The sequence below is a fragment of the Numida meleagris genome, chromosome 11, assembly GCF_002078875.1.
Source record: "Numida meleagris isolate 19003 breed g44 Domestic line chromosome 11, NumMel1.0, whole genome shotgun sequence".
Taxonomy (NCBI): domain Eukaryota; kingdom Metazoa; phylum Chordata; class Aves; order Galliformes; family Numididae; genus Numida; species Numida meleagris.
In genome coordinates this window covers 13,485,100-13,505,931 of record NC_034419.1, presented here as the reverse complement: position 1 = coordinate 13,505,931, position 20,832 = coordinate 13,485,100, and the positions used below count along the sequence as shown (strand labels likewise).

At 43.0% G+C, this 20,832-nt stretch overlaps 1 protein-coding gene and 1 long non-coding RNA gene across 2 annotated transcripts; both read left to right on the top strand.

Moving 5' to 3' along the window:
• THOC7 (THO complex 7) lies at positions 224–8,170 on the top strand (the record flags this gene model as incomplete). Its single annotated transcript, XM_021409988.1, is given in 7 exon segments — positions 224–341; positions 1,152–1,279; positions 1,605–1,691; positions 3,088–3,145; positions 6,364–6,430; positions 6,554–6,623; positions 7,803–8,170. Coding segments are annotated over 7 exon segments (596 nt in total), but the record flags the coding sequence as incomplete, so codon positions are not given.
• On the top strand, positions 11,401–16,804 carry LOC110405068. Its single transcript, XR_002442669.1, has 2 exons — positions 11,401–12,401; positions 16,648–16,804. It is a non-coding gene; the product is annotated as an uncharacterized LOC110405068 (long non-coding RNA).

Below are 20,832 nucleotides of genomic sequence, written 5' to 3'. Positions count from 1 at the left end.
AGCCGCGGCCTCACCCCGCGCGGAGCCCTCCGGGCCGGCCCGCAGCGCTCCATGCCGGGGCCTCGGGCTCCGCCAGGCCTCTCTGCCCCGGGCCCAGCGCTCCCTGCTGATCCCGGGCCCCGCGTATTTAACGCGTTTTATTTCCCCCGCATTCTCTTGGGTGAGCCCCTGCCGTGCCACGCTTCCAGCACGGAGCGCTAAACCCGAGGTTTTTTTTCCTCAGATGAAGTTATCCGCAAGCGGCTTCTAATTGATGGCGACGGAGCTGGGGACGACAGGCGGATCAATCTGTTGGTGAAGAGTTTCATCAAGTGGTGCAATTCTGGATCTCAGGAGGAAGGGTATTTGTTTGCTGTTTTTAAACTCATTGGTTTGCAATTCAGCATAAAACTGAGCTGCTGTTTTGACAAAGAAAGTAAACTGCATTAAAATGCATACATCTGCTGCTCTACTCGGCCCTATGGGCTTCTCAGGACAAAGGCCAGGTGCTATGGCAAAAGATGCACAGTGGAGATGGGTCAAAAATTACAGAGCAAACCATCATGAAATCTAGCAGTGCCGTGAGGGCTCTTGAGATTGACACATTGCTTCATAATTCAGCAGTCCTGTTGTTACAATGGGATCACAACATGAGTATTTCAGTTGGTGGCTCTGCGTTTGTTCTGCTAGGTGGGGGCTGTACTGTTTCTGCTGTACGCCCCTGAAAAGAAATTAGAAAACAACAGGCCAAAGAACTAAGGGTTGAGCAGCAATGCATTGTTCTGCTGTGGGGTCTGTGCTGATGCTGGGTATGAATTCCAGGAGGACACCCTGGGATGATGCTGTGCACAGAGAAGTGCTGGAGTGTTAAAATATTAATCGTGGTGGTCACAGAGCCAGCCCTAGTTGGGAATAATCCCTGGGGCAATCTGCCCATGCTTTGGTGCTGCTTTGCATCTTTAAGGCCATGACGATAGAATTAATTGGTGCAACATTCATTTTTAACTGCACTTTCAACAGTTATACATTGAATCTTTGAAATATTTTATTACTTAAATAATTGCTGTCGTTTTAACTGTTCCTTACATTACCTGAGGCTTTGTTTTCTCGTGATATAAAAATGGGCAGGTATTTTCATGCTGCTGAGGAATAAACATCTTGTTTGCTTTCAGTTACAGTCAGTACCAACGAATGCTGAGTACTTTATCGCAGTGTGAATTTTCAATGGGAAAAACCCTTCTGGTATATGACATGAACCTGAGAGAGATGGAAAATTATGAAAAAATCTATAAGGATATAGGTAAATATGAGAAAAAATTATTCTTTTCTTGTTTGAATTTCTCTTTCATAGAGAAGTTTGAGTCACTTCTGGTAAACAAAATGTAAACGTATGATGGGTGACTTTAAAGGAATATTTTAATAGCACTCATACTTGCCCTCGTAAGTATCTTGTCAGTGTGTAAAACGTGTATAAATAAAAACTTTTGTTAATCTGTTAAATGATATATAGTTTTGAAGCTCGTGGAGCTAGTGGGCCATCATATAAAATATAAAGAGCTGTTTGTGATAATTTAGCAGAGTGGATTGTTGGCATTTGTTGTTTGATTTGTATCTTTCCGTTAAAGAAAATAGTATAGCCGCAGCACACGAGAAGATTTCTGAATGCAAGAAACAAATCCTGCAAGCGAAAAGAATTAGAAAAAATCGCCAGGGTAAGGAGCAATGACTGCATTTACACTCAGTGGTTTCATTAACGTGTTATCTTTTAAAATACATTGTATCAGAAAATAATTACAAATTTTTGAAAGTGCAGAAGAATTAATGCTACACGTAGCATCATTTGGTGGGTTCCACACATACTGCTGAAAGTTTGGTGGTTGAGGTTAAGCCAGTAAATCTCGGTGACACATCAGGAAAACTTAGAGAGTAGTTCAGAGGTGCTTTCAAGCCAAAGAAACCCTCCCAAGCATCCTTTGACAATTCAGTTTACTTAAGAAGAACTAAAACACGTTATTAGCAGCAAGACAAAAGAGTTAAATAGGCTTACACCCAGCACTGAAAATCATGCAAGTGTATTCCTTCAGCTCTTAAGGGAAAGTAAGAGCTAATACAAGAACAGTTGTACCGGTTGCATACCCACCAACTCCATGTATGGCCGTACAAAATACCTTTAAACCAGGTATTAGAGACATTTGTTTCCCACTCTTAAAAGACATGCTGATATTTTTAGTTGAAATTTAAAACATTTCCCTGTAACAGTCTTATCAAAATTCAGCAACTGAGGAAAGCAAAAATTGAAATGTGAAAATAAATAGTTTAAAAAAAAGAACAGCTTTAACAGGTGAACGGTTTCAAAACCTCTAAAAACACATCAATATATGCTTTGTGGGTAATTTTAGACTCTATTAGGGACTGAAAAGAACCTTAACCAGTAGGAATGTAGAGTACTTAGATCTTTGCAAGCACAGGGCTGAAGCATTTGCTTTCTAAGCTGTTCTGCCCACATTTTCCATCTGAATGAGGTGGTTAGCATACATAAAATATTGCCATTAGGAAATGTCCACTTTAATTGTCTATATAACCATCATGTTGTTCTTAACATGCAAAAAAAGTTTATTTAAAAAAAAAAAAGCAACCGGTTGTTTCTCTTGCAGCATTGTATTTTTCTCTAAAGATCTTAAATGTTTGTGTAGTATGTTATCAACGGTTTCTTATATATACATAAATATGAGATTATATAAAAAAGCAAGACTTACGATTCATACACAAAATAATACATGTGAAGCAATGCAGAGCTGTCTGAAGCTCATGTTTTCTCACCCTTTACAAATCACTAGTACTGGGTAAGTTTGAGAAAGTCATGAAGGGCTTACAATCATATCTGAAGTTTATTTAGAACTGATTTTGATGTAGACATCTATTTTGATATGTTGTAATATATTTTTATACATTTGTACACGAATGTTCATTTTTTTGCACAAGGTATTACGTAGAGATTTGAAAACATTAAAACACTTTTTCAAGAGGTAGAAAGAACTGGTGTGAGATTTTCAATTCTTATATCTATACCTTCAGAATTTAGGCTAACAATATTTAAATTTCTTTCAGAATATGATGCATTGGCCAAAGTCATACAGCACCATCCAGACAGACATGAAACACTGAAGTGAGTATGAGACTGCATTAGATTAGAATAAACCAGCAAATTAAAACACACCAGATTTGACATTTTCTTGGTTTCACCATTTGACCTTTCCTCACTGTTACACGATTTCTTTTGACACAAGAAAAACTTGTGTTTCATTTTAAAATTGTGCCCTTATCAGCTTTCTTTAATTAATTTCTATCTGTATGGGTTCATAAGCAATACTAATAATTTTGTATTTGAAATTTTTCCATTGTTAAGGTGAATGAGTGAACTCAGCTGTAAATGCACGAGTTTATCAGTGACAAGTTGATCAGGAAAGAGAGATAGTGCGGCAGTGCTGTAAAGTGCACCAGCAAGTAATCATGCAGAATATATATCACACAGGCAAGTAAGATAGAATTAGAGAAAGCAAGAGAAAGCTTCTAGAGTTGTTCCGTGTTTCCCTTGTAATAGTTGTTCCTGCATGCCTGGTTATAAATTACTACCTTGTGTACCACGATATAACCTGCCCTGGCACGTAGGTTAGGCCTACCTGTTGTCCAACTCGTCCTGCATATAACCTCCAGCATTACTTGCCACAGCTGGGTTTGGATCACTGTCTGTGCTTGTGGGTCATTTTAAGCAGTCATGAGGAGATCATCTTTTGAATATTATTAAGCCACAGAAGCATTCCAGGACTCAAAGCATCTACAAGTTTGTTCTTTACCTGATCAAAGGCGTGACATTGGATTACTTTCTCATTTAAATGTAGCTTGTGTCTATCCTGTTGTCTGCTTTCAATGAAATGGTGGAGGGAAGCTATTATTTTATGTCCTTTGCTGTTTTATAGTAAAGGGAAGATTTTTGATCGTATTATTTACTCTAATATTAGCAACTTCTTTTAGCTATAAGCTTCTGACACTATTTCATATGCTTCTTTCTCATGTATTATTTTTTTCTTGGATTTCATTACCACAACCTTGATTATTACAGTTCATTCTCTTGTGGCTTAGCTAATTCTTACTTCACCAGTCAGCACATGCCACTTATCAAGGCTTCATAATAAAGATTATTAAAAGTGAAGCTTTTCAGATAAGTCAGTTGGATTAAGAATGGAAACAACTAATTGATAATGCTTTTTTTTCTATGATGCTAGATTGTTAAGATTTGAGAGGGGAGGTTGTTCTAATTTTGCACAACACATCCAAGTGTAAGTTTCTTGAGCAGACCTATAAATGGCAATAAGTTCAGCTAATAAATTTATCATGTTGGCTTTTCAAGAACTTCAGTTTCTTATCTCCTTAGTAGAGTATATTGTTAGAAATAGCCCTTTGCTCGTGCACTGTATGAGTGTCTACAACATACGCCCTTGTGTCCTTAGCCCTTCATACCTGTATTCCAAGACATGGACTTGGAACTACAGCAGAGTCTCTATTTTACAGATTTTACAAATTAGACATAGTAAGAGAATGGAAACATTTTTAAAGGGAGCTTACTTCACAGGTATTTCAGCTTTAACTGACTTCTCCATGTGAACACTAGACATAGAAACTAGATGAAGTTTTCCTCCAATCTTTTAATTACAGGGCTTTCTTTCTCTACTTTGAGAGAAAAATACAGAAAATCACATACTGTGAATCAAGAAAGACCACCCTTAAGTCATTGGAGGAAGCCTCACTGACAACTCTTAATTACTAAACACTCTAGAGAAAACTTCTTGTGAGGAGAAGCATCATAGTTTATTGCAAGAGTTACGTTTATAGCTTTAGCAAGTCATACAGCATGCAATAGGACAAAGTGCAGAGAAATACCTTTTTTTATGCTTTTAAGGGACTATTTCTTGGAACAACTAGTCCTGCAGCGCAGAGGAGGAGAAGTTGTTATTGACTTAGTCATGAGTAATACATAGTAGCCAATTCAGGAAGTGACAGGAGCTGAACCACAAAATGGCAGTGCCAGTGTAATTAGCTGCCTTGTCAGAAGAGCTGTTACAGCACCAGGCAATGACACTAGTCTTAGAAAAGGAGATAGAAAAATGAGAAGATTAGGTGAAGATTTTCTGGAGCTGAAAGTGAAAGAAGTAAAACGCCAGGTGTAGCTTGGATGTTGCAAGGAAATTGCTTGTCTTCTCACTGCCTGCTTAGAGCTGACAGCAATGCGTAAACAATGTTTGGTGAAACAGAAGCCTTTCAGAAACGAGAAGCCAGATACTGGTGAAATCATTGTATAAGCCTATAAGTTGTTAGCCTGTTTCCGTAATAGGAAGGTTTACAGTGCCACACCCAACCACACGTAAGGCATTCCCCTCCAGATACCAGTGTACTACCCCAGAAATAGACAGCACCCTCAGGTTGCGTTAAACCAGAGCTTTTTCCCAGCCATCATGGCTGGAAGCCCTTTTGCAATTCCCTGCCCAGATTAGTTGTAAGAGCTCTCAGTGCTTCAGAAAAAAAACAACTTTCTTCCCTTGCTGACCTCTATATAGCTTTGCCTGCTAATTAATCAGCCTCAATCCACCTGGCCTGTAAAGAAACAGATTGTTCTCATCATATGGATCATAAAATATATGGATCATAAATTATAAGAGTCATTACAAGAAAATGAGAGGGGCCAAACTCGAGGTTTGTATCATCCTCGTTTGAAAGCTAGTTTCTACAGTATGGTACCTATTATTCTATGCTGTATCTCAGAAAGGATTGTAGTAGAGTAAATGAGAATAGAAAACAATCAAATGCTTGCAGAAAGGTCCTGAAGACACATGCAAAAACGATAGGAATAATAACAAAGACGATAGATGTTGCATACGACCTTTATCTCTCAATCAATTAAAATAATAACTGGAACTGGGGAAGAAAATCAGAGCGTATATATATGATGGATCACAGGAATACAAAAATTAAAAGTTGCTTTCTAAGGACTCAGCTAAATCATGTATCATCCAAAACGTGGATTACTCTTTGTGAACCTGCTGTAAAGTTTATGATATCCACTACTATGTCTGGTCAGGCTATTGTCAGAGATAAGGTACTAGACTGTGTGTTTGAATTACCTGACAGTTGTTGTGTTTGTTGCCTGTGTAGGTGAAGTAGCCTTACAGGTATGTCATTTCTTTTAATGTGCTTTCTTTACCTTTGCAGTACTATTATCCATGCTGTTTATTTACTGATTCTCTTTCTTCCACTTAGTTTAAACCTATTTTTCAATACATTCAGGGAACTTTTAATAAAAAACAAAAAATGACGACAATTTCTTTCCAGGCAGCTAGAAGCTTTGGGAAAAGAACTTCAACATCTTTCTCACATTAAAGAAAACGTTGAAGATAAGGTAGGTTTTTCATAGAGATTATTACATAATTATTTCAGAGGAACATAATTAAACAAGAATCTGCTATGAGTTGTTTGGCTGTGTATGCTCTGAATTTTCTGAATATACGCTTGATTGTTCCAGTTGGAGCTGAGAAGAAAGCAGTTTCATGTTCTCCTGAGCACCATCCATGAGCTTCAGCAAACACTGGAAAGTAAGTGGTATTCTTAGGTAATATATACGTGGATTGAGTTTCAGAAGATCAGAAGATGAGATAGCCCGCTGTTGGAAGCTAGCTAGGTGCCATGCAGGTTGCTGACCTCTTGCATTAGCTTTTATTTCCAGTAGTAATCCAGGGCCTGAGTCTGAGCAGATTTTTTTAGTTTTGAAATTCTGTAAGTTAGCCACTAGGACCCCCCCCCGCCTAGCCTCGAACTAGTTTGAAAGCAACACACTGCTTTATAATGTGGAGTTTCAGAATAGCAGTTTCGGGCATGGTGGGTTTGTTTTTTGTTAGTTTTCAGAAAAGTATTCCTGTGCAGATTCCAGACTCTTTTGCACAATTCCTGTTTCGGGAATTACACTATTGAACATATATTATATTATTATATTATTATAAGTTATTGCTAAAAAGAAATTTGAGTACAGACAAGCTAAATGACTTAACCCTGTCAGGCAGGGAGCCCATAATAGAACGGGGACTAAAGCTGTCAAACACAAGAGCTAAATTCAAGAACACAGTCAGAACATGCTTTTATCATACCAACCATATTTAAAAAATCAGTGGTTATTACTTTTCATGCTCTAATATAGGTAATTTTGTTTCAAATACTATTTACTGGATGCTTGCTTTGTCTTTTGAAGACAGAATAATTGGTATAGTCTGTGAGCATCACCTGATTAACATGCACATGTGGCTGTAAGAGCGGACTTTCATTCTCTAAGGCCCTCTAGATCTTCTTAAGCAGAATGAACTCTTAACCCTAGATGCTGTTTAGCAGAAGGTTATTGTTACTAAGCGTTAATAACACTTGCTTAAGTATTAGTCTCTAAAATACATTTCTGTATGATTGTAACGTTTTCCTTTCAGTTTCTAGAATTTTATGGAGGAAGTAAGAGTTTAGTGGAAGGAACAACCTTAGCTGAAATCAACTATCAGTAAACAAAGATAGGGCATGTAATGTGAAGCAATCTGGCTCCAATCCTGGATCCTGCAGGATTTCCTGTAATAACTGTTGAAGATATCAGCCTTAAACATAGCATTTTGTATAAAGTGATACTCAACTACAGATTTAAGGCAATCAACATAAAATACTTCAGTTGGCACGGCATTGCAATATAGTCTGCAAATATAATCTAAGCACATTTAAATAACAGTAATATGTTATTTTAGATGATGAAAAACTTTCAGAAGCTGAAGAATCTCAAGAAACTCAGATGGAAGCAGAGGCCAAACAGTAAATATTGTGAAGACTACTGATGATGCTCTTGAAGAATAATGCATACGACTTCACTTTGTGTTCCAGCCAATAGTAAAAGAGCAGGAGCTAAAAACTTCCTATTGCTTCTGTGAACTTTAATACACAGGTACTTGTTTTGCTTATGCTCCAGGTGCAAACAGTTCCAGATCTGTAAAGCTGAACACTTTGTGTTAATCCATAAACTTCGACAAGACATATGTTTTGGCTTACAAAAGGTGAATCTTCTGTAATTGTGAACAAAGGTGTTTGCAAATCATTATCAATAAAAGGTGTTTACAAACAGTCTTCTATTATTTGGTAGGGATTGATCCGAACAGGAGGCAGGGACCTGATGGTCTTTGAGGTCCCTTCCAATCCAAGCCATTCTATGATAAGTATATGTTGTTGGACTTAACGATATTGTACAGAACGGAGCCTCCTCCTCAAACAAGGTGGCAGCTAAGTGGTGTTTCTGGGTTTGCAGCTTTGGGCTTCTGTAGTCTAAATGCCATGTAATTCCCATTGTCAGTGACAGTGAATTTGCGTGCATTGAGCTGAACAGACATCTGAGCTTGTTTTGTTTGCATTCCAAGTTTGCTAAAGGCAAGCCAGCTGAATGAGAAGTCCTACAACTTCAGTAGCACAGTGCAGCCGTAGACTAATAAGCTGTCAAAAGTCTTCTAGTTCACAGCTGGTCAACTCAGAACACAGGGGAAGCTCAGGTTTGCCTGTTGGATCCTGTGTAGACATGCTCTTCTTGTGCACTTAAAATTTTGCAGATTGGGGGGAAGGGAGCAAACAAAAAGGATTTTATATGAAAAATACACTGTCAAAAAGTATTTACTGTTCTGTTTTTTTTCCCCTCCTAACAACAGTGAATAGTAAAATATTTTGCAAACCAACAATACTAAATTATTGCTACATCAGGGAGGAGTCACCTTCACAAATCTAAGAATGATGAAGATCATAAATGACAAAGTGAGAGGGTGGTGTCACCATACTGCCTTGGAGAGCAGCCAGAACTTGTATGACATCAATTCATTGCAAATTCAGCCTCAGTGGGACTTCGAAAATCTTAGCTCCTGTTTTGTCAGTATTTATATCTCTCACTTCTTGAACAATGGATTTGCACTAAGAGAAGCAAAACCAAATGGAACTCTAATGCCAGGCAACATTTAAACCCTTTATTAACACAAGTTTCAGATTCTAATCTCTATATATGTTGAAAATACGTATCTGCATCCCCTTCATTCTGCTGAATTTTGGTTACATTACCAGGGAGCAGAAGATTGCCACTGTTTCATCCCTTCCTAGCAAGTTCTGTTACCTTTCTTACCTGCACTGACTCCCAAAGTACACATTGAGACAACCGTGGTATTTAAATAAGAAATCTTTCCTGGTTTTATGATTTACCCTCTCCCCATAGCAGCTGAGAAATGACTACATCTCTAAATGCAACAGCACAGTTTCATCGCCACGTGGATACCAAAAAAATACAAACAGAAGGGGAGATGCTGAAGTGACAAGCTGACACGGAGCTCCTTTTGGGGAGAGAAAAGGGAAAGAAAAACGGAAATACGGACAAGTCGCGTCAGTTTTGCTCTGAGAACCCGAGTGCTTTGTATTCTGTAGAATATGTACATCGGAAAAATGCCACGCTGGTCTGTGAACCATTGAAAACATGCATGAAACGCAGCCGGCCGGGGGCGGCGGGGCCCTGCGGCAGCGGCAGGGGGCAGCAGACGGCAGCGCTGGATGCGAACAGGAGCAGCAAGGGTGGATCGACCTGAACCACGGGCGACAGGTGGGAGGAGTGGCAATTCTTAATTATATATATAATAATAAGGAGTATATACACTTACATATATATATACTCCTTGGCACAATATGAGCAGCCTGTAGCCAATGTTATAGGCTGCTCCAAAAGTAATGCCTTCTACTTACGTCTTGTGGGAACTACAACAGATACAAAAAGCACAACAACACTGTTTGATAGAGCAAACTCTTAGCTGCAAAACCACTATTTTTCAACACAGTTGCCACCATTAGCTATGCATTTTCACCAGTGATGGACAAGAGCCTGCATGCCGTTCTCATAACTATCTGCACCCACGGAGGAGCCCCACTGTCACAGCTGGATCACACCACCTACTGCCTCATGGTGCTCATTTCCACTGTTTGGTCTCCATAAACATGTATGAATGGGTGCAGTTTTTTCCGGATGGAGGAACTCAATGACACCCTTTTGCTCCGCATGCACTTCCATGTCAGACGCCATTTTATCAGACTGCCCCTCTGCTGCCATCCATTGCACTGCAACAGAACATAACGGGACGTTGGTGGGAAGGTTCAACATCTGCTGCCATACCACCAACACCCGCCTCTGATGTTATGGGCCAGTATAATAAAATAGGAAGCATTACATTTGGAGCAGCCTACTGCAGCCAAAAAGCAGACGCAACCTCCAGTGGCCTCTCCCATGTTGGGGCAGGGGGAGCAGAGCCCAGCAGTGTGGCCAGGCCCGGCCCTGCGGCCATGCTGCTGGGTTCCTGCCCCAGCACACCCTGCCCCAGCAGCCTGAGGCCACGGCAGGAGCCATTTTGGGATCATTTCACACTGCGATGCTCAGAATTTGCAGCACCACGCTGAGGAACCCAACAAAAGTCGCTGAAAGTGTTATCCTGCGTGAGAACTCCTAAAATAGGCAACAGCCAACACGTAAGCTTTTTAACTTGTACTTGCACTAAGGAAAAAAACAACTAAACTAACTAAACACTTACATTTGTTGGTTTTATGAGATGGAAGGGAAGTGGTCTGCAGCCACCTTACAGATTATGCATCATTTCACTGGAATCTCTTCATATGGGCCTCAGTGAAATTCATCTTTACGCTGACCTTTCTTGCACTAAGTTCCATGTACTTTTAGCTCCTGTGCCAAACCCACTGTTTTCCCTCAAGCACTGCACTGTAACTAACAGCACTCCCAAACAGCGCTGAAGCTGGAGGATTTTGTGAGAGCCAGCAAAGCCCTCTTTGAATGGCCATAGATTTTACTTGTATTTATGCTGTGCTCAATTCTCTGCCTTTCTCCTCCTCACGGCCCAACCCAGTGGGCTGCCCATGGCACTAAGTGCCCCGAGCAACAACAAAAGATCACAAGGCACAGGAGAAAACCCCCGTGTAATCTCCTTGCTCCAGCAGTGAACAACTAGCACGTTTACTGAACAGAAATGGATGCTGAAAGGGGATTTGTGTACTATAGCACTGTCTCTCGGCACCAGAATGCAGAGACATCCCCTAAACCTCACAGTGCTAAACACAGACTGCACATCTACAAGTACATGGGTTAACACAGACATGCCTGTGTCATCCTACACCAAATAATATAGTGAGCAATAAAACAAAGCAGCTCACTTCTTTTTCAGGCTTGCCACACAACACTGATTTGCTAAACGCTGTATAACAGCTGGCACACAGCAAACGCTTAGGGACAGTGTGGGACAAGTCTGAACGATGCAGCAATACTGACCCCATGATCTGAGTGAGGGGCTGTGCTGGGAACCACACAGGGAAGCTGCAAAACCACTCAGGAAAAAAAGAAAATCAAATGAGAAAGAATGAAAACATCACCGATCACAGCACGGTTTGAGGGCAAAATCCCAAGGAAAGGGGAAGGTCCTTCTGACAGCAGCACTCCTCTGCAGGAGCAGCAGAATCAGGGCTCTGCTGGTGCCTGCTTGGCCCCTGGGTGCTCTTTAATCCGATGTCACGGGTTTTTCAAGCGTGCCACGTCCCCCCCCAGCCTGCTGCCAGCCCATTGGTGGTTTATGCCGTTTACAGCTCCCAAGGAGGAGAACTGCTGAAGAGCAGTGGGAATATTTACTTTCCGCTGCTAATGCAAGTCGCAAGCAAAGGACTTCAAAAACCTTCTAACTTGCACGCGGGGAGCTGCAAACCGAGCCTGGCTGAGCACGAAACAAATCTGCGGGATGTTGTGCCATGAGGAGAAACAGCTAAACCGCAACACATCCTCGGAGCAGAGCTCTCAAAGGCGGCTGAGCCGCAGCACTGCCTGCAGGGAGGGACAGAGTCTGAGAAGCCACAGCCAGCAGGCTTGATTGCTTGGAAGAGCTGAAAGAATAAAAGAAAAAAAAAAAAAGGAAAAAAAGAAAAAAACAGAAAGGAAAGAAAAAAGAAACTAACTGTGAGCTGGGTGTCTCTGCCTTATTCCCATTCTCCAGCACCAGACCTTTAGCCTCTCTGTGCGTGCTTATATACACGGGTGCATGCATGCGCATCCCTCCAACTGTATCACCTGTGGGCGCTCAGGCACACTGTACACAAACAACTTTGCAAGCTCCAATGGATTAAATGAACACATTTTGGCTCTCCTTTTTCGTGACCACAGCTCAAAGCCCTGCACACAGCGTGCTCCCCCACTGAGGCAGCCCAGGCACCGCCGAGCTGCAGCCCCGGCTCTCACACTTCCCCACGCCTCCGCCAGTGATGCAGAAACAGAGCCAGGTGGAGGAGTAAGTGCTTGTTATCGTTTGCCTTGACACTCGGGGAAGCGTTGCGGAGTTGGGCTACCTTGCTATTTTGTATTGTCCCGTTATTACCCATTGTCAAATTTCGCTTTGCAATTACTCATCTCCCGGGGGAGCAGCAAGTAGCAATTTCCCCAGGAAATAATAGCAACCGACCAAAATGAGCTGATTACATGGATACGTCAGTGCAAATGAGACAAGAACGGTTCCTGGCTGCATTATCCCTAAATCGCTGCCTGTCGGTGGCTGTGCCCACAATTACCCGTCAGCTGCAGGGGAGCAGAGAGCACTCAGCCCTCCTCCTGTTCATCCATTTCGACACCAATTCCCCATGGGTGTGACGGGAGCAGGTTGTGCTGTGATGTACATCCCCTCGGTCAGAGCACCACACCGGCACCGCACGCGTCTGCTGTTGGCAGGGAGGTGACACGGTGACTGCGTCCCGCCCGGTAACATTGTGTTTGAGGAGCCCAAACTGTCGTCAGAAAGGTAAACAGTTACACTGGTGAACAATGCTGTGGCAGCGCCTGTAATTAAGGGGCTGCAGCGTTATAATTATAAACTAATAACTTCAGCAGCTGACAGTTCAGCTGTACAGCAGGCACGTTAAAATGAGATTGGCAGTTCCATGCTCATAGACCAGCAATTAAAGTTTTAGGGAGAATTAGTGAGAAGTACGAAAAATATGATCTGTTTCTTGCCTACCTAACGCTCTGGGGAAATTCCAGCAAGATTCTTATGTCAGCAAGCAGCGGGCTTTCTGTTAGCTTCCAGAGAGTCAATGATTCAGCGAGCATGACGATGAGGGGTCAACAACTGGAATGGATGATTGGGTGTTAGGAAAAATTTCTGAGAAGGAAGGGTAGTGATGCACTGGCACCGGCTGCCCAGGGAGGTGGTGGAGTCACCGTCCCTGGAGGTGTTCAAGGACCACGGATATGTGGCACTGAGGGACACGGTCAATGGGCATGGTGGGGTGGGTTGGACTTGATGATCTTAGTGGTCTTTTCCAGCCTTAATGATTTCATGATTCTATGCAAAGGTGGGATGTTGTTACTCTTAAGTGGCCTGTGTTTGGCCTTAGCTTCTTAACATCAGACACTAAGAAACCTTGAGGTTATGTCTATAGGACTTGCAGCACCTTTCCATGTATGCCACAGTACTGCATAGAGATTTATCCAGAAGTAAAGCATTTGCTGCTGCTGTACTGGACCCATTTCTACAATACCCTCCTTCAGTCCGGAACATATTTATTTTATCCCTAGCTCAAAGTGTTCAGGCTACCTTTCTTTATATTAAACTAATTTCATCAAGTTCTCACTCTTCCTCCCTGAACAGGCTGCATTTCGCTTCTAAAACCATAAGACCAACTGTTGAAAACAGCTTATTCCAGTTTCTCCTGATTAGAAAAAAGCCTTCCCCAAACCAAATATAAACCTTGTAGCTGCATACTTTAGACTGACGGCAAACTCCGAACCCATTCACTTGTTCTGCACATCCAGCTCTAAAGGTGACATGTGATTCTGTTTTGCTGACTTCCAGCTCATTGTTCGAGCTCTCCATGTCATATTCTAAGAATAGAAAGAGTAACTTAGTTTTCTAATCAAGACCAAACCCCAAGAAAGGATTTATCTTCCTGGAACATGGCACTCTCCCTGCTGACATCCTTGCACGGCGCCTGGAGCAGAGCTCACATCCCCGCATCCCAAACTGGGCTCCTGAATAGAAAAGAAGAGCAGAAGCAGGGGAACAACTGCTGCTCTCTGCTTGTTCTAATTATATTTAGTGTTTTACACACAGGCACAACACATTAATGTCAGGGAAGCACATTTCTTCCCTGTGTTTTCCCTTATTCTGCACTCTTCTCAGGGCACGAGAACAACTCCTACATGCAGTTTATATACGTATATATAGATAGATAGATATGTGTGAGAGATTTTTAATAAAAAGAGGATAACTGTTGCCACAGGAAATTATGAATAGATGCGTGCACACACATACACAGTCAAACACATCCTGATCCCTTCAAGCCTTTCAATTTCTGGAAGGAAACACTAACAGAGAAGGGCAAAGTCCCTCTGCCTGCTCATGCTCCAACCAAGAGCTCAGCAGCAAAGAAGGGGTCCATGCACACCCAGGCACTTCTTATGAGCTCTGATCCAAGGAGACATGACAGAAGATGACATGGGCATGTGAATAACTTGTCTTTGATAGCACAGCTACTTTGGTATAATGTTTACCCTTCAGTTAATGCAAAGTAGTGCATTATGGTTGGACTAGCTGATCTTAGAGGCCTTTTCCAACCTTAATGACTCTATGGTTCTATGCGTGGGCACGGTAGTGATGGGTTGATGGTTGAACTAGGTGATCTCAGTGGTCTTTACCAACCTTCACGATTCTATGATATAGAAGGGTAATTATGTGGCGTGGTGACTGTAAGCTTCAGCTGTCACTTACAGGAAGGAAGAATGGAGTTTTTCCTTCTGCTCCACCCTAAGTATAGGCAAAGAAATGTGGCCACTTCATCTGCCATCCAGTCACCAACACAGCACACTAAGACCTTCAAGCTTTTGTTTTCCTTGAAAACTGTTATGATTGCTAATCAGCGTAACGTAGGATGGTTCAATCACCTTAGCCCTGGGAAAACATTAAGTAAAAACTGTTTTGTGCAAGCTGCAGACAAATGTCTTTATTAAAATCCTGCATCAAAGCCCACACCCAGTCTGGGCTGTTTGTGCCACTGCATCATTTCAGATGCGTTCATGCACTGAGGAATCTTGTCGGATTGGAGCTGTAGGAGGTAAACCAATAGATTGAAGAGGTTAAATGTATTTCTTTACTAATGGGACTGATGTTCTTCAAAGCTCCCATAAAAATTCAGCATGAAGGCTATAAACCCCATGAGCTTAGGGAGCTCTTCATGATCACTCAACCTTTAAGCAGATACAAAGGAATTTTTTCTCTGCCTCTCTCTGAATATATCCATCTCCTCAGGAGCAAGTGAAAGACTTTTACAGAAAACTTGATAAAATTCCTTAGACACCTCATTAATTCCAGTCACTTCAGCAGTGACTTCCCCACCACTTGTAGAACTCAAAGAGGTTATAGATTGCCTTAGTAAGGATGAATCCTATTCATTAGCCGTTTCCCTGCACTTACACATTAATACTGTCTGGCCTTGTTAAGTATAGAAATCTATTCTCATTAATATGTTGTTAACAGGCAGGTTTTTTTTCTAATTTCAGAAAGTTTGTGAAATTCCCAAGCTCCTAGGGAGCTCTATGCACATTGTGCTTTTCCCCCCCGTTCTGGCTGCAGATTTAGAAACTTTTGTGCTACACCACCTCTCCTCCACTCCAGGGAGACCAAATTTAATAAGGCAGCACACCAACTCATAACTAGGGCCTGGTGATGGGGGTAGGAAACCACAATCCCAAGCAGCACAAGCCAGGTGGCCGCCACTGACTCTCATGTAACTCCAAACAGAAAGGTTTGGCACCAGCAGGTAACTCACCATCACCACCACCACACCTTTGTTCTTCAAGGCAGAGTGTTCTGCTGATTTGTTGGAGTAGAAGGGGAGCTGGTTGAAATGTCTCAGCTGTGCGGTATGGAGTAATACAAAGTTTTCCTTTTAAACAGAAATTTTGAGGGGCCTTAGGGAGAGGAGATGGACTGAAGAAAAATCTTGCTTTCTAAAAAACTAGAAATCTGGGGATTTCCATGAAAATGAGCTCTCTTGTGCTATTAACTGCATGTAACCGTGTAATACCCTGAAATAAGAAATACAATTTTCTGCCTTTTTGATCAGCTCCCAAGGTTAACAGCTGCACAAGCACTGAGTCCTTTCAGAAACCCTGCACAAATATTCCCCTCATGCATCTTACAGTCAAAAACTACTCAGCCAAAGTAGCTGCACAAAAAATGAGCAACTGATTTGAGCTAATTTGATCATTCTGATGGGACTGCAAGGGAAGAATCACAGATAGAAGAACTACTGAGGAGCTCTCATATACTCAGCCTCCCCCAGCACTGGGATGCACCTCAAAGCAGGACCTGCCCCAACCACGGCTGCTGCTACCCTCCGGGAGGTCACACCATCAGTGCACATTACAGTGGGGAGTTTCTGATGAGCTCCTGCTGGTGCTTGTAACCCAAGCCCAGGTATAGCTCATTCACCAAGAATGGAGCAAAACAATCAGCATCTGTTACAGCTTCTTTGCTTTTCCAGGATCCTGTCCTGACGACCTGGGGACGGCGGAACCAGACCCAGCGTTCTTTAAACCAACACTGACCTCAGTGCTGTTGGAGCTGAGCCTGCCCCTCCAAACCCCACCGCTACATCAATGCGAGGCTGACATAAAAGAGAGCAGAAATGTGATTCATCACTTTTAGGAGCCACTTTGCCGTGTTTTTCAAGAATCATGACACACTCAGCTGAATTTTACCAAGAAATCAATTACCTGCTAGCTATTTTATGTATCAAAATAGGTTTCCAGTGAAGTAAATCATCCTCATCGTGTTAATGCTGGTAGCACCAGGCCCATCTGCAGGAGCATGTTTCCCATTAGGATGGATGGCAACGTATGAACCCATACAGCTGACAGACATTTACGGAGGATAATTAAGGAGATTGCTGGAATATCAGTTACTTTGACATGTTAATGGTATCTTTTTAATTAGATACACAGGCAGAGAGGTGATTGCAAATAATGCAGTGGCTGCAGAGCTGATGTGCCAGGACAGGCCCCCAGGGTGCCTCGTTCTGCCGAAGAGCAGCCCACCCTTTGAGCAGGACCAAAGCTGGAGCATATCTATGATGCTTCAAGGCCTCTCACTACGAGACACTGAGGCCCTGGAGCGTGTCTGAAGGGGGGCAATGAAGCTGTGAAAGGGTCATAATTTACAACTCCAGCCACGTGCGTCTCAGTACCCACCCAGCATTAGCAGCAGGGCTCTGCCAGGCTTTCAGGGTGGCCAAGGAGCTTGTTTATGAGGCTCCAAATGAAGCTGCAGGTGTCAACATACATGAAAAGAGGATATTCGTACATTGCGACATGAGGCCTTTCCACATGAATATTTTAAATGTTAATTCCCCTTTTAAAATCCCTTCTGCAGACATATTTGATGTTCATATCCCCTGAGGCAAGTTTCAGAGGAAGTTCAATCCCACTCCCAGCAAACAGCTTTCAGCCCTGCTCCAAACACTGCAGCAGTGACACTGCCACGTGCCCCATCCGACATCTTCCATTTTCCCAGGAATGCCCAGGGTGGATGCTGCCTCGGTATTTATCCACTGCACCACATCAATCCCATTGCTATACGTTGTTCTCTGTGGAGAGGCCAGGAGTGTATATATAAAAACACATGAGTGCACATCCTCTTTTACTCAAACAGGAATAACAGAGCATGGCACGGAGGTGCTGGCCCTAAAACCTCACATTGCTAGGATTTAAGGAAGGGAAAGCCTTCCTCTCCTTGCTGCCTGCAGCCAAGCCACTCCGCTGAGCACCAGAAACACAATCTGCTTTCATACAGACATATAATTGCTATGAGTGATTCATGAAAACAATGCTGTTTCTCAGCGATTTGTAGTATTAGACACTGCAAGCCATTTTCTCTGATGGAGTTTGACAACTTTGTCCAAAAAAATTAAATTTCTTTAAGCTACAAATAGTCTTCAACAGAAACAGATTTAAATACAAACCAAAGTCCCTCACGCTGCTGTAAATCACAAGGGAAACATAATTCATCTGCAGCAGTTTTCAACAAGAAAACTTGGCAGCCTTTCAGCGAGTTTCATAATTGCTCTATTTTAAACTCCAGCTTGAAAACGCTTGAGATAGCTTTTAGTCTTATTGAAAGGTTAATTTCACACCTCCAGAAAAATATCAGCTTTCCATTAGATCTAACGGAGTGTTAAACACGAAAATTACAGACCCTTCACGCAAACACGCCGGGTTTGGTGGGTTTCTATCCCATGTTGCCTTTCTTTTCCTCCCAGTGAAGGCACAGCCGTGTTTGGGGCTGTCCCTGTTGCTCCTGGGTAGGGCTGCAGGGATGTGGCAGCTGGGCATCATTCCCCTGGGATGAGTTCGGAGCCAAAAATCCCAACCCTTCGTGTTTGTAGCAATAGTGATCCCCAATGGACACAGCCAATTCGCGACTCCTGAAATCATAACTGAGCAACAAGTGTGTATGTGTGTGTGTGCCTGCGGAGGGGGTGTATAAAGAAAAAAGTTTGTGCAGCCGTACACACAAGGAAAGCCATTAGGAAAGCACATTGCTGTTGCCTTCGAGAAAACAGTGATTCAGTTTTATGGGGAAAAAAAGTCACATTGAATTTTAAGGATTTTAAATTCAATCTCACCAGAAATTGTTTGTCAAAGGAAAAGAGGGACAGAGGGGGCAATTATCATAGAATCGTTTGAGTCGGAAGCGACCTTTAAAGGTAAACTGGTCCAGCTCCCTGCAATGAACAGGGACACCTACAGCTCCATCAGGTGCTCAGAGCCCATCCAGCCTGAACTTGAGTCTCCAGGACCTGGGCAGCCACCACCTCTCTGGGCAATCCCAGTGATTCCTGGCACCACGGCTCTGTGCAAGGTGCAGGCATGAGCGCATGTTGCTCCCTAAGCAGCCTCGGTGCTGCCGTGAGCTCCCTGGGGTCATGGGGTACCAGGAGCACATGGAGCAGCTGAGCCATGGCTCTGCCAGGATTGTAGCACATCCATGGGCTGCTGCCTTTAGGTTCATCAGGAACAATTTCATCGCTACTACATAGAAGCACAGAACAGCACAGGTGAAGGAACCTCAGAGCGTCCCCAGGTCCAACATTCCATGAGAAAAAGGAGCCTAGGTAAGGTTAACTAGCACCCTGCCCAAAGGCATTTGGAAAGAGGGAGACATTAGAGGTATTTGGGGCAGTGGCACAGCTGTTGGAGCCCCATCCCTTGAAGTGCTCAAGCCCAGGCTGGATGGGGCCCTGGGAAGCCTGCACTGGTAGTTTGCAACCAGCCCCTCAGCAGAGGGTTGGAACTGGATGATCTTTAAGGTCTTTTCCAACCATTCTATGATTCTGTGACATTTGGAATGCAATGTGGAGAGGTGAGGCACAGGATCTGCTGGAGAAGGTGCCAGTAAAACAGCTGGGCTTCCTTTAGCTGCTTCCTTTCTTGTTTTAAACAATTTTCTAGTTACTCCCCGTAATTATTAAAATAAATAACTTGGTCGTCTGAGATTCTCTTGTCTAGAAACAGCAGGAAGGAAAAAAACACACGCGGCTTATGAAAGAAGCGGCTGCCTTTGTGAAAAATAAGCTTCCTTTTAACATTTACAAGTTATCAGCATTGCAAGGATCCTGGCAGGGGTGAGCCATTCTGCAGGAGATGGATGGGCAATTGCCGAACAAAGGCTTGTGCAATTTGGCTGAGAAAGTAGGAAAAAATAATTCAGTCATCAGTGAGAGCACCTGCAGGCATCCCTGTGCACATCCCAGGTGAGCACCATCGCTCATCCGAAGGCAGATAACCTTTCTGCTTCCATCTGACATTCAGTCTCTGGCCTTTAGAATCGCTGCTCTTCCGATCTTCCCCGTGTAAATCATCACACTTCCCCTTTTTATGATATTCTAATTAAGAAAACTGTGATAACAGTAACTAATTATGTCCATAACACATTTTGAAGCGATCTCTCTGCCTGTCAACACTCAGAGCTGGAGTCTAAACTTTGGCAAGTGTCCCAGAGCCAAAAAAGGGTATGGAGCAGGATGCCATAACCTCCTGTCATTAATCTCGGATAAAGAAGTTCCCATGAACAATCAGCGACTTGTTTGCCATCAGCCTCCCACATCCTGCTACAACTTCTCTGATACAGCCTCACCACGCTCTTCTAATAGCTCGCTCTCGAGCATAATCGTTGCCTTTTTACCCTCCCGTTTTCCTGAGCAAACAATACCTATTCAGAAATGAGCACAAGGACTGAGCATTAGGATGCACCGTGAGCAGTATTTCATCTATTAGGAGATGCGGAACTGCAGCCATCCTTTAAAACACAACAAACAAATCAACCAGATTACAAAGCTTCCCCAGACGCACACAAAGCTGTCACGTTTTGCAGCTGAAACATCGAGGCCACAGCATCCTTCTTCCTGCAAGCAGAGCTGCTGGTGCTGCACCGGGGAGAACACAGCCTGGATGCAGAGTTTCCAGGGGTCAACACAACCAACGGGAGATGCCTCAAGCTACTGTCATAGCCAGTGGGCTTCCTCCATCTCAGATTCCTCCATCTCCTCCTGCATCCAGAGCACCCCCAGCCTGGAGCCACAGCTCTCATTCCTCTCTCAATCCTAATGGGAGCATCTGCTCCCTCCCATGGCTGCAGCCACCCCCTATGATCCACTCCTGCCAGCTCGAGC